The sequence below is a fragment of the Sorex araneus genome, chromosome 5 (genome assembly GCF_027595985.1).
Source record: "Sorex araneus isolate mSorAra2 chromosome 5, mSorAra2.pri, whole genome shotgun sequence".
Taxonomy (NCBI): domain Eukaryota; kingdom Metazoa; phylum Chordata; class Mammalia; order Eulipotyphla; family Soricidae; genus Sorex; species Sorex araneus.
The window spans coordinates 81,655,144-81,669,067 of NC_073306.1; the positions used below are offsets into that span (position 1 = coordinate 81,655,144).

The 13,924-nt window shown below is 38.3% G+C and overlaps 1 protein-coding gene across 1 annotated transcript in view; it reads left to right on the forward strand.

Annotated features, from left to right (window-relative positions):
* The window catches only part of CCDC18 (coiled-coil domain containing 18), a 73,684-nt gene that overhangs the window by 621 nt on the left and 59,139 nt on the right, over positions 1-13,924 (forward strand). Inside the window, exons 2-5 of the mRNA XM_055139530.1 lie at positions 3,578-3,713; positions 4,032-4,206; positions 9,017-9,175; positions 12,038-12,144. Of these exons, the coding sequence (XP_054995505.1) occupies positions 3,578-3,713; positions 4,032-4,206; positions 9,017-9,175; positions 12,038-12,144 (577 nt within the window). The remainder of the gene's footprint in view (positions 1-3,577; positions 3,714-4,031; positions 4,207-9,016; positions 9,176-12,037; positions 12,145-13,924) is intronic.

The window sequence follows — 13,924 nt, forward strand, 5'->3', positions numbered from 1 at the left end:
CACAATGTTATTGAATCCAAAGATGATGTGATTCAGGGCCTGTGGGGTAGCACCATGTGCTTTTATTCCTAAGTATAATTAGTGGAGATCGACCTTTTGCAGGACAGGGGTTAGGAGTACACACCTGGTGGACTGGGAAACCTTGCACTGCAGGGGGTCCAATCCTGGTCTTGAGATTGCAAAGCACACACACAGCCCTTTGCTCTTTGAGCTCTCTCCAGCCCCAGAAGATAGAGTTTTAACCATTGAGGTAGAAGGGGGAGGACTCTTGGACAATATATGCCACACTAGGAATATGGGAATACTTTGAATATCACACAGTATTCACTGATTTATCAGAAGTTGACGATTCTTATGTTTTAAAATATACAGGAGAGTCTAGACAGAAAATCTAGTTCTGCGAAAACAGCATGGAAGGGCATTTTAGAATTTTTCTTAAATATCCATGACCTGTTTTGTTTTTGCCAGCCTGTAGAGAGAAAGATGTTGAAAAGATAAAGCAGACTGGGGACCTGATCCATTGCGTTTTGTCTGGGAGAGTTTTCTCACTTAAATAGAAGCTGATTTGTGGAACCAAGAAGGGAAAGAGGTTAGAAAGTTTATTTTCTAAGATTCCATACCATCTCATTTAATTTTCTGCTGCAGTTCATATAGTAAGATGAGAACTTTCTTTTTTTATCTGCCTTTATTTTAGAAATTTGAGGTGGAGTATATTTTTTCACACTGTATTATCTGGATGAGGGGAAGGAAGGGTATTTAGTAATCATGACTTACTCATTTTTTTCTTTCTTTTTGGGTCACACCTGGTGATGCACAGTGCTCTGGGGACCATATAGGATTCTGGGAATAGAACCCGGTCGGCCACATGCAAGGCAAATGCCCTACCCGCTGTGCTATTGCTCTAGCCCCATGACTTATTCAATGAAAATGTTGAGCTACTATTAATACACAGGGCTCCTGACCTTTTTTAAAAAAAAAAAAATTAAACCTTTATTTAAATGCATGATTTACAAAATTGTTCATAAGATAGTTGTTTCAGGCATTCATTGTCCAACACCAGTCTCACCACCAGTGTGACCTTCTCTCCACCATTGTCCCCAGTTTCCTACCCACCCCCAAGCCTAACCCCTTGGCAGACACAAAACTATTTTATATTGCTTGTTAGAACAAAATGGTAAGTGGAATTATGAAAAAAATAATTCAGTTAAAGAAAGCTTGAAAATTATTATATATCACACTGGGATTATTAAAGTCACTAAGAATTTACTAAGCTGTTATTGCCATCTGTTATTGCTTTTGCTTTATTGAATCTAGTTGGCTTCTATGCTACTTTCCCATCTAATTTGCTTTGCTCCTTCTGGGCTATCAGTATTATGGAACTTGGAGGTGTAGTTCCAGGAACTCCAGGATCTGTCAAACTGGGATGATTCTCTGATTGCCCCCCTCCTACAGACCCCAGAGTTTTCAGCCCAAAGACAGGCGTACCCATGAATGTCATCAGGTTGGCTTAACATCTCTTCAGAGATTAGTTGTGAAGTTGGGCCATTGTTTACATGGTGGGAGTCTGACTGCTGGAAAAAGAGAACAGTAGAGGCAAAGGTAGACTGACAACCCACCCACTCCAAGACCCCAGATTTTCAGCTCCAAAACTGGTGTCCCTGGGAGTTTCATTGGTTTGGCATCTCTGCAGAGATGAGTCATAGAGCAGTGAAGTTGGGCCAGTTTGTATGGCGACTGTTTTGGGTTATGGGTGTGACTGCAGGGTTTAGGAGGGTGGGAAGCCTCTCTCACAGGCAGGGCTCCTGACCTTTTAAGAGCTTGAGATGTGTTCAAAATTCCAGAAGGATGAGTGAAAGATGATACAGTAACAAAGGTAAATGTTATCTGAAAATCAACATTAACTTTAAATTACAGAAAGATCTACAGCTGTATTAGAGATTATAAAAACCCTAGTTTTATTGTGTTAGGGTATGTATTTTAATATAATTATAGGTCTTGGTATGGTAATATGGTGTAACCACACCATATTTGATGGAGTTCAGATAGTAGGTAACAAATCATAGAGAGTAATATATATTTATATATATATATATATACATACATACATACATACATATACACACACCTCTCAGAGAGCCCGGCAAGCTACTGAGAGTATACTGCCCTCATGGGCAGAGCCTAGCAAGCTACCTGAGGCATATTCAATATGCCAAAAGTAGTAAGGATAGGTCTCATTCCCCTGACCCTGAAAGAACCTTCAATTGTTGGGAAAGATGAGTAAGGAGATTGCTAAAATCTCAGGGCTGGGAGGAATAGAGACATTACTGGTGCCCGCTGGAGTAAATCGATGAGCAACGGGATGACTGTGATGCAGTGATATAGGTCTTAGTTTGGGAAGATTGTTTGGGCCAAAGCGGTATTCAGGGGTTACCTCTGGCTCTGTTCAGAAGTGACCCCTGGTGGTGCTTGGGGGACATGTGCAGTGCCTCAGATTCAAAGGAATTATTTGTATGTTTTCTATCAGGATTTTATCTGCAAAGGTATTTAGTAGAGATTCACGCTGTTAAATAATTACAAGTTTAAGAGTCAAAGGCTTCATAAATTTCAAAATTAACCTGCCATCATTTTAATCTCTGGGGTTGTGGTGTTAATGTGTTTTTAAAATTTTACAACTATTGTGAGGGAAGGTGATCACCTTTACCTGTTCATAAATTGCCTTTAAAAAATATAAATGAGTGTTGGAGGCTAGAGAGTGAATATAGGGGTTAATTACTTGCTTGTATGTGGCTGAGCCAAGTTAGACTCCCACCCCAACCTCATAAACCACTAGAAGTAGTCCTTGAGCACCTTTGTGTAGTCAAAATCTCAAACGGAAGAGAAGAAAATATAAATGACTGTTATGATACAGATTTTACCAAATATCCAGAACCAGTAATGTGATGATGGAAGTTGAGATACCTCATACTGAAATTAAGCTGTAAAATTTGAAAGTTGCAGTGTGACATAAGAGTCTTTGGATTCTAATAACTCAGGTTCAAATCTTGGGTTTACCATTGACATTTGTGTGACTCTGAGTCTGTCTTTCGTGTGTGTGTGTGTGTGTGTGTGTGTGTGTGTGTGTGTTTGGGTTATTTAGGCCACACTTGGCAGTACTTAGAGCTTAACCCTGACTCAGGGATCACTCCTGGTAGGCTCAGGGGAACATGTGTTGTGCTGGGGATCTTACCCTGGTTGCCCTTGTGCAAGGCAGATCCTTACTCTAGCCCACTTTGAGTAAGTTCTTTAATTGTCTTTTTCTTTAATGTGGAATAAAAATATTTACTTCACACCATTGTTTGGAGATTAAATGTGCTTTGCAAGAGGGAACAGTTAATAACCAATCAAACTTTTTGTTATGGCTTTGAACTGCAGAGAAATTTGTTGTTACTGTATTTTATTTTATTTTAAATAGCCATGAAAGATTTCTGAACATTTGATCTAGAGAAATAAAAATTTTAATTCTATTTGGGTGAAAATATTTTGATTGACACCATGAATTCTTTTAGGCAAGGTACAAGAATTTTTTTTTTTTTTTAAGAAATGGAATCTAGTTCATCAAACTTCTGTAACAAAGATAATGAAGAAGAAAGTTTGCTTGCAAATGTTGCTTCCTTAAGACATGAACTGAAGAGAACAGAATGGAGTTTGCAGAATGTAGGAGAAGAGTTATACAGGTAAATTAAATCACATAGAATTCATAGTGTGACTTTAATTAATGCAAAGTCTATGAATTTTATTGTTTTGTTTTTCTGATGTCTTTAAAATAGGAAATAATTTCCTATAATTTTGAATATAACTCAGTTTAAGAAAAAATAGGATTAGAGAAGCAGGTACATATTATTAGAATATCTTTAATATTTTAGGATATGATACAAGATTTCTGTTTGGAACATAACCAGTATTTTATTTTCATAATGTATTTGAGTTAATACATAAACTAAGAATTAAAATGTATGCTTTTTTTTTTTCTCTCTCTCTCTCTCTCTCACTAGTGGTAGTCCAAGTGAAAATTCCGATTATGCCTCCAATCTGTCAAGGGGTGAAAGGTTCCTTCTGGAAGATCTTTCTCAACCTAGCCACCTTGGACTTTTGAACTTCTCATCTTATAAAAAAATCTGTAAAGTGAACAATAATAATACTGATTTTCAAAAAAAGACAAGCAATAAGGTTATTATTCTCTTTTGGATATGTCTACTTCAAAGTAGTTTTGGTTTTAGACTTGTTGCTTTAGGAATTTTTATTTCAGTATTTTCTTAACTATCTTTTATTTCCCATTTACTCTGATACTCACAATTTGTTGAATTTAAATATAACTGGTTAAAGTATACTTAAATGCTTAATTTGGATATGAGGTATTTAGTAACATGTAACTATTCTCTTTTTAATATACTTAAATTTTGACTTTCTGTTTTTAGTTTTGGGCCCATATTCTGCTATGCTCAGGGCTTACTCTTTGCTCTAGGCTCAGGGATCACTCCTGGTAGGGCTTATGGTACCATATGGGGCATCAGGGATCAAACCTGGGTAGTCACATGCAAGGCAATTGCTGTACTATCTCTCCAGCTCCTTTACCCCTAAATTGTGTGGATGACAGCAGACATCTTTCCCTGTTTGGAGAACAAACACTCATTCTTTCCCCTTGCCCTCTCTCTTACTCTGCTATACTATCTTTCTGTGTTTATCCTTCCTTTTGCAGTGCTTTTATCTCTCATTCTACTCTTCTTTATTACCCTGCCCTTAGTACACATATGTACATTTAGAAATATCTGTATTTCGTAATCTAGTTGAAAATTTGCTCTCCTGACTTCAGAAAGCTTACAATTATGAGGTTGTCTTTTGGGGTTTTTTTTTATTTATTTTTTATTTTTTTATTTTTTTTGCTTTTTGGGTCACAGCCAGCAATGCACAGGGGTCACTCCTGGCTCATGCACTCAGGAATCACCCCTGGCGGTGCTCAGGGGACCATATGGGATGCTGGGATTTGAACCCGGGTTGGCCGCGTGCAAGGCAAACGCCCTACCCACTGTGCTATCACTCCAGCCCCTGGGTTTTGTTTTTAAATAATTTCTTGTTTGATTAAGGAATCATGATTTACAAAATTATTGATAGTTGAGTTTTAGGCATTTCAACACCAGTCCCACCATCAGTGCCAACTTCTCTCTACCAGTGTTCCTATATTCCGATCCCCACCCTCACCTGTTATCTTAATAGACACGTTACAAAATTCTAGTGATTACAGCTCAGATCTTTTCGGTGTTGTTGAGCCATATATATAGCTACGTATATATATAGATAGATAGATATAGATATAGATAGATATACCATTCTCCCACATCACCAGTATAACTGAAATCCTGACCCCTGTTTGCCTCTTACTTCCCTTTTTCTTCTTCCTTCACCCCTTGATTTCTCTCCTTCTCTGTCCTTCTCTAGAGATTGTCCTTTTTGGTATTTCTGCTTTGTTTTTGTTTGTTTGTTTTTGGCTTTTGGGGTCACACCCAGCGATGCACAGGGGTTACTCTTGGCTCTGCACTCAGGAATTATGCCTGGTGGTGCTCTGGCGACCATATGGGATGCTGGGAATCAAACCCAGGTTGGCCACTTGTAAGGTAAACACCCTCCTCACAGTAGTATCACTCTGGCCCCAAATTGTCTTTTTGTAAGGAAGTCACTTAACTGCTTAAGGAAGATGTTTGAAACTATATTTTAGAAAATGAATTCAAATTCCGTGTCTACAAAGATTACGCTTGGGAAATTTTATCATTATCTTAACTCAAATTCTAATTCTTTATGGATATAAAGTATATGATTTTATATTATAAGTTTATATACACATTTCTTTTGTTTTACTTTTTTGTTTTAGATTTTGTTCAGGGATTACACCTGGCTCTGCACTCAGGAAATGCTCCAGGTAGTGCTCAGAGAACTATGTGGGATGCCAGAGATTGAACCTCTGTTGAACCTCCTGTATTATTTCTCCAGCCCCTATTTCTTAGTTAAAATCTTTGCTCTCAGTTAAACCAAAAGATTAATGGGGAAAAATAATAGTAATTCTATTAAAGACAATGAGTTTATCTAATATGTAAAGAGTTCTTGGAAAGTAGAAAGGATCAGTAGTCCTTGCACTCATTTGTGGAGTGTAGGGTAGCATCACATGAGGCTGACACCCAAGGACGGTAGATACGAGGGCCGGGGGATTGCCCTATAGCTGGAAGACTGCTTCATGAGCAGAGGGGAGAAGGCAGATGGAATAGAGAAGGGATTACTAAGAAAATGATGGCTGGAGGAACCAGTTGGGATGGGAGATGCATGCCGAAAGTAGATAATGGACCAAACATGATAACCTTTCAGTGTCTGTGTTGCGAGCTATAATGCCCAAAAGTGGAGAAAGAGTATGGGGAATATTGTCTGCCATGGAGGCAGGGGGAGGGGAGGGTGGGAAAGAGGGGTTATACCCGGGATATTGGTGGTGGGAAATGTGCACTGGTGGAGGGATGGGTGTTTGATCATTGTGAGATTGTAACCCAAACATGAAATCTTGTAACTATCTCACGGTGATTCAATACAATTTAAAAAATTTTAAAAAAAAGGGATCAGTTGTCTAAAAGGGGAGCAAAATACATGAGTGAAAAAAATCTTCAAACAAATTAAAAGTTGTTCAATATCATTTAAAAAGAGATTCATATTGAAACTCCACTTAGGTCACAGTCTTTTTGACACTGTACTTTGTTGTTGAAGTTGGGGGAAGTAGGCTCTCATTCTCGAACATTGTTAGTAGGAAGGCAAATGTGTAACCCCCATGAAGAGGCATTTGTTAATAGTATTTACCAAAATCACCATCACCAGTGTGGGGTTAGGGAGATCATACAGTGGGCATGGCATTGTGTGTGGCCAACCTGGGTTCAATCCCCAGCACCACATATGGTCCCCTGTGCCACGCCAGGAGGGACCCCTAAGCACAAGCAGGAGTGACCCCTGAGCACTGCTGGGTGTGGGCCCAAAACAAAGAAAAAGAAAATCACCAATGTGTGCTTACCTTTGAAAATTCCATTTCTAGAAAACTACAGTAGAGTTACATTGCAAATCTATTAAAAAAGAAAAAGAGGGGCTGGAGCAGTAGCACAGCGGGTAGGGCATTTGCCTTGCACGCAGCTGACCCGGGTTCGATTCCCAGCATCCTATATGGTCCCCTGAGCACCGCCAGGAGTAATTCCTGAGTGCAGAGCCAGGAGTAACCCTTGAGCATCGCCGGGTGTGACCCAAAAAGCAAAAAAAAAAGAAAAAGAAAAAGAGGCATTGCTATGTCAGATAATTAGAAAAGTGTTCAATAGTAGGAGATTGAATATGTATGCCACAGAAATCATAGCTGAGGGAAAAGAGAAAACTAAAAAGGGAGAGTCTCCCTGTCCTTAGTGTGGAGAGATTGCCAAGATACATATAGAGAAAAATATAAAACGCCAAACCAGGGGCTGGAGTGATAGCACAGCGGGTAGGGCGTTTGCCTTGCACGCGGCCGACCCGGGTTCGAATCCCAGCATCCCATATGGTCCCCTGAGCACTGCCAGGGGTAATTCCTGAGTGCATGAGCCAGGAATGATCCCTGTGCATTGCCGGGTGTGACCCAAAAAGCAAAAAAAAAATAAAAATAAAAAAAAAAAAATAAAACGCCAAACCATATATCATGTGAGAATTTTGCTCTTGGTTTGAGTGGAACCCTGGCCAGCAGTGCTAGTGACTGAGCGCACCCCCCCCACCCCGTCCAGTCTTATCGCTTATATGTGAAAATACTGGAATACAAGCTTTAATAAACTCTGTAACTCAGTAACTCATCTATTTAAATAGTGTCCTTTTTTATTACTATATGATCGGTATTATAAACATTGACAAACAGTAAACTTATAAAATGGTTACCTATTAAAGGGGATTGAGGCTTCTGTGTATACTTTTCCTTTGACATTTTTACTTTTGAGTTATATCAATATATTACTCTAAAAATTTGACTCATGCCTTTAAATCCTGAATTTTTATGAAAAACATCTATAAAATATGTGTTCTGAAAAGTAATAGAAATGGATATACAGTGTAAGAAGTACTTTACCTATTCAGTTTATTGTTGGAAGACATTTGGGATTTTTACTTATTGTCGATTTTTATTTTAACTATAGTATGAATATTTTCATATCTTTAGGGGCAAAAGTACTATCATACTTTGTATCATACATAGAAGTTTCTTTCTTGTGCACAAGAACGATATGGTTGGGTCTTCACGTTTTTGCGGATACCCAGGAATTTTATAAAATACATGTTTATTTTTGAAACTTATTTTTGTTAGCGATAACACAGCGGTTGGGTGTTCGCCTTTCATGTGGCCGACCCGTGTTCGATTCCTCCGCTCCTCTCGGAGAGCCCGGCAAGCTACCGAGAGTATGGAGCCCGCACAGCAGAGCCTGACAAGCTACCCGTGCGTAGTGGATATGCCAAAAACAGTAACAATAAGTCTCAGTGAGAGACGTTACTGGTGCCCACTCGAACAAATCGATGAGCAACGGGATGACAGTGAATACAGTGACAGTGAATTTTTGTTGTTGTTGTTTGTTTTGTTTGGGGGCTACACAAGACTGTGCTTACTCCAGGCTCACTATTCAGGGATTAGTACTCAGAGATCACTTCTGGCAGTGCTTGGAGACCAAATGGGGTGTCAGGGATAGAACCCAAGTCAGCCACTTGCAAAGCAAGTACCTTATCAACTGTATTAACTCTCTGTCCCCTCCAAACTATATTTGTAAACTGTACATGTGCACCAGTAGTGGAGGAGGAAGTGCTAATTGTCTTGTATATCCTTGCCCAATAGTCAGTATATTTCTTACTCATTTTTTGACTTAGTTATTTTAATTGAAAAATTTTCATCTTTTTTTAGAAATTGAACTTAATGCTTAATGACATAATCCAAAATAACTTAATCTTTTTCATTTTTCAGATGCCTTATTCATCTTCCTCCATGGATCAAGAGATCAAAAGTCTTCGAGAGAAACTTAATAAACTTAGGCAACAGAATGCATGTTTGGTTTCACAGAATCATTCTTTAATGACTAAATTAGAATCTGCTCACTTTGAGTTAACACAGTCAAGAGCAAAAGTATGTTTCTTAAAGTGGTGACTGTCAATAGAAAATAATTTTAATGTTTTAGATTATCATAATTATAAACATATCTTGTATTACCTTAATGTGTATAATATTCATTATGACAAATAGTATCAACATTATAAAATCAATTTTATATTTCGTATTTGAAAATGAGTTAAGGAAACTTAAATAGGCTTAAATACATTTGAGTATATCAGAGCTTTTTAAAACCTTAAGTTTACCAATTTGGATGTATTTATTTTTTATACAAAGAAATTAGTTTTTCCAGGACTAGAAAGATAATACAGCAGGTAAGACTTTTGCCTTGCATATGGCCAGCCCAGGTTTGATTTCTCTATATCCTTATAGTCTTCCAAGCATCGCCAGGAGTGATTACTTAGTGCAGAGTCAGGAGTAACCCTTGATCATCGATAGTATTGTCCAAGAACCAAAAATTAAAAAAAAAATGTTAGTTTTCTTACTTTTTAAAATGCATTTTCATTGCCAAAATCTTAAAAATAGGAAACAGAGAAACAGTACCTGTTTTCCACCATCTAGAATATATCTTAATAATCATCTGGGTAAATTCAGCCTGAACAATTTTCCTTTTTCTCGAGCTGTACTTTATGCATGGCTTAAGTATTTCCTGATGCACATACTTTACTTTTCCTGGGACTTTTTTTGGAACAGGCAGTGTTGGTCACATCAGATAGTAATAAATGGCTAACTCAGCTCTACTATCTCTCCAGCCCCCTCTAAACTGTATTTATAAACTGTACATAGGGAGTGTTAATTGTGGGGACTGAACCAGAGTCAGCTATATGCAAGGTCTTAATTTCTGTATTATCTTTTTGGTCCCCTACAGGGTTTATTTTTCATGGTAGCTTTGCTTCTTTATGTGATTATTATATAATTCAGCTAGTAACTTTCTTATGTAAGTGGTTTCTGGTTTCTGATTTTGCTTCATGATTGATATTACATAAAAAAAATCTTAAGAAGCCAGAATGTCTAATAATAGACCCAATAAAAGTAAATTATGCAGGGCTGTAGCGATAGTACAGCGGGTAGGGTGTTTGCCTTGCACGAGGCCAACCCTGGTTTGATTCCCAGCATCCCATACGGTGTTCCAAGCACTGCCAGAAGTAATTCCTGAGTGCAGAGCCAGGAGCACCCCTGTGCATCAATGGGTGTGACCCAAAAAGCAAAAAAAAAAAAAAAAGTAAATTATGAAGTGGATAGGGTACTTGCCTATCACATGGTTGACCAGGGTTCAATCCCTGGCACTCCACATGGTCACCTGAGCCCTGCCAGGCGAGATCCCAGAACACAAAGCCATGAGTAAGCCCTGAGCATGGATAAGTGACCTACCACCAAAAAAAAGTAAATTTTGATAGATTCAAATAATGCGTTACAATAAAGATTTTTGTTATTTTATTTTTGAACCTAGTCCAGTTCGCTCCTTGGCAGTGCTTGAGGAACCATGTGGTGCCAAGTATCAAACCTGGGTCTTCCGCATGAAAAGCATGTGCACCACCACTTTGGGCTATTTCCCTGCCTCTAGTAGTATTTCAGGGTCATCATCAAAAACTGTTACCTATATAATTGGTAGTATAACACATTTCAGAGCAAAGGAAACAATGGTTCCATTACAACAAAGGTTTTAAAAAAACTTGGGGGGTTGGAGTTATATTACAGCAGTAGGATATTTGTCTTCCAAGCAGCTGATGCAGATTCCATCCTTGGTATTATATGTGGTCCCCTGAGTACCGCCAGGAGTAATTCCTGAGTGAAGAACCTGGAGTAAGCCTGAGCATCAACAGGTGTACTCCCCTGCTCCCCGCCTCTAATTTTTTTAAATTAAAAAGGCTAGTATGTTTGTGTAAATATGTACATAGTATATGTGCATATGTATACATAGATACACACAAATATAATCCTTTAGGAGCTGGAATGATAGTACAGTGGGTAGGGCACTTGCCTTGCACACAGCCGATTCCAAGCACCGTAACACAGGTCCCCTTAACTCAGCCAGGAATGATCCCTGAACATAAAGCCAGGAGTAAGCCCTGAGCACTGCTATATGTGACCCCCAAACAAACAAAAAGACTATCCTTTGATATTAACTTGAGGTGGATTGAAGGTTATAATGAGGCTTTTTATTTTTAATTTATTTTGGGATTTTAGGCTACACATGGCAATACTCAGGGCTTATTCCTGATTTGGTGCTCAGGGATCACTTATGGCAGGGCTTGAGGGACAATATAGTGTGATTGGGATCAAGCCCAGGTCAGCCTCATTGAAGACGTGCTTCCTACCCGCTCTCCTATCACTCAAGCCATAATGAGGATTTTTAATGCCTTGCTGAGGATCAAATGTAGATGGCAAGCATCCAAGGTTTGCTCTTTGCTATTGGTCATATCCCTGCCTCTTTCACTGTTGATGTTTATTGACACCTTGTTTTAAGGGAATTAAGGGAGAACTTTATTTTTCTTTTTGTATTTTTCTAACAAAACGGTATTTTTGAAGATAATTTCAGTCTAAGAAATGCTTTGATGAATATAAAACTTTTTGGTCTTTGGAATTATTTTTAAATTAGATTTCCAAAATTGCCAAATTACAAGGAAAGAATGCCGTTTATGTCATGTATTGCACGCTGCATATTCAGTATTCTGAATAGTGCTTACAGTTTTTTTAATGTGAAAATATTTTTTTTCTTGATTTCTCATTAGGAACAGATAGGCTGAACTTTACAGTTGACTAATGAGTTGGGGATCCCTTGAACCACCTCATCAGGTAGTGGAAGAAACTAAGTCCCAAGTAGATTGATTTTTTTTTTTCTGAAAGGAAGTGCTCTCTAAATTTTTTGTTTTTAAGATTTCTGTGCTTGAATCTGCTCAACAACAGGCAGCCAATGTGCCAATCTTAGAAGAACATATTATAAATTTGGAAGCAGAAGTTTCAGCTCAAGATAAAGTTTTGAGGTGAATATGCTCTCTGTACCTTTACATTTTTATTTTCCTGCTCCTACTTTATTTTTAATATCTCAAGTCCTGTCTACATGGCTTTGGCATGTATGCAGTATATGGGAACTAAGAAAAGAGATTAGAAAAAAGACCAAGTTGAGATGCTTCTTTACATGTTTTCATTAAGTATGGACTATTTCATCAGCCTTAAGTAGCTGTCTGTACTATCTTTCAAATTGGATCTCAAGAAGTAAAATCAAGGGTCGGGCATGTCAATATACATATTTTTAAGTAGTTTTTATTTTAAAAAGTTTACTGAGAGAATGTGAGAGGAGAGAAAGAGAGGAATGTGTGTTCAAGAGAGAATACAGATGGGCTTCTCCGAAGTGGAGAAAACAGAGAGTAAGAAATACATGTTTAAGAGAGAATCAAGATTGGAAAAAAGCACTGTATCATAATTTGTCTTTCTCTTCAGCTTTGAATAGAATAAGAATTATATGTATACTAAAGAGCACTTAGTTCCATTTTAGTATTAAAATGGACCAACAGTGTTTGCATCATCTGAGATCTCTTTAGAAATGTAACCTCAGGTCCTAACTCAGATTTGCTAAATCACAAACTCTGGGATGTTGGATACCGCAGTCTGTATTTTATTTAACAAGTTCTGCAGCTAATTTGGTTGTACACTAAAGTCATTTTTATGGTCTCTAAACATTTGACATTCTTATTATAGTTTATATTTTAAATTTATTCTTTTGCTTTTTTACATTTTTGGTGGCTGTGAATTTCTTCTCACTCTGTAGGAAGACCATTGCATTTTGTGTTTGTTATGTGTGGTGTGGGTGTGTTAGGAGTTGGGAGAAAGGGGGCATTTGAAGCATACCTAGAGGTGCTCAGAGGTGAACCACTCCCAGTTCTGCAGTTGCTCGCTATGGGGCTCAGAGAACCATGTGGTGCCAGCCATATGCAAAGCAAGCTTCTTAACTCTTTGGCCCTGAGACTACTGTTTCATGTGTATTATTTCTTGTATGCAACTATTTATCAGAATTTTACTGAAAATAAGTTTTCATTTTTATTATCCTGGTTTTTAGGTAGCTAATTTTTAGGTAGCTAATTTTCATCCAAAAAAGAAAAAATGGGAATATGGTTCAAGTGGTAGAGCATATGCCTGATCTGTGAGGACAGAGGCCAGTCCAGTATCGCAGGGCCCAGATCTCTGGGCATTCCTAGCCCTGGCACTGGTGGCCCCTGGGCACCACTAAGCATAAGCCCTATAAAAATATATTAACAAAGAAGTAAATGTTGTGTTTTCTATCCAAAATTTATACTTCAAAATACTTTTATATTTGTAATTAACAAAAAAAAAATCGTTGGGTATAGTGAAAATGCCATCCTTGGCTAGTTTCTAAAGCATACAGTAATGGTTCGAATGTATGACTCTGAGTCATACTTCATTTCAGGTATGTTAATCATTTGATGAAAATATTCTTTGGAAAAACCTAGCAGGGGCCAGAGGAATAGTATAGAGGGAAGGGTACTTGCCTTTCATGTGGTTCAGTCCCTACATGGTCCCCCGAGCCTGCCAGGAGTGATCACAGAGTGCAGAGCCAGGAGTGAGTCCTGAGCACCACCAGATATCGCCCCCAAACAAACAAAAACAAAATTTAGCAGACAAGTGGTGGATATACCTTTGCTGTTAAATATTTGTTTTTTCGGGGGGACTGGAGCGATAGTAGGGCGTTTGCTTTTGCACATGGCCGACCCAGGTTCGATCCCTGGCGTCCCATATGGTCCGCCA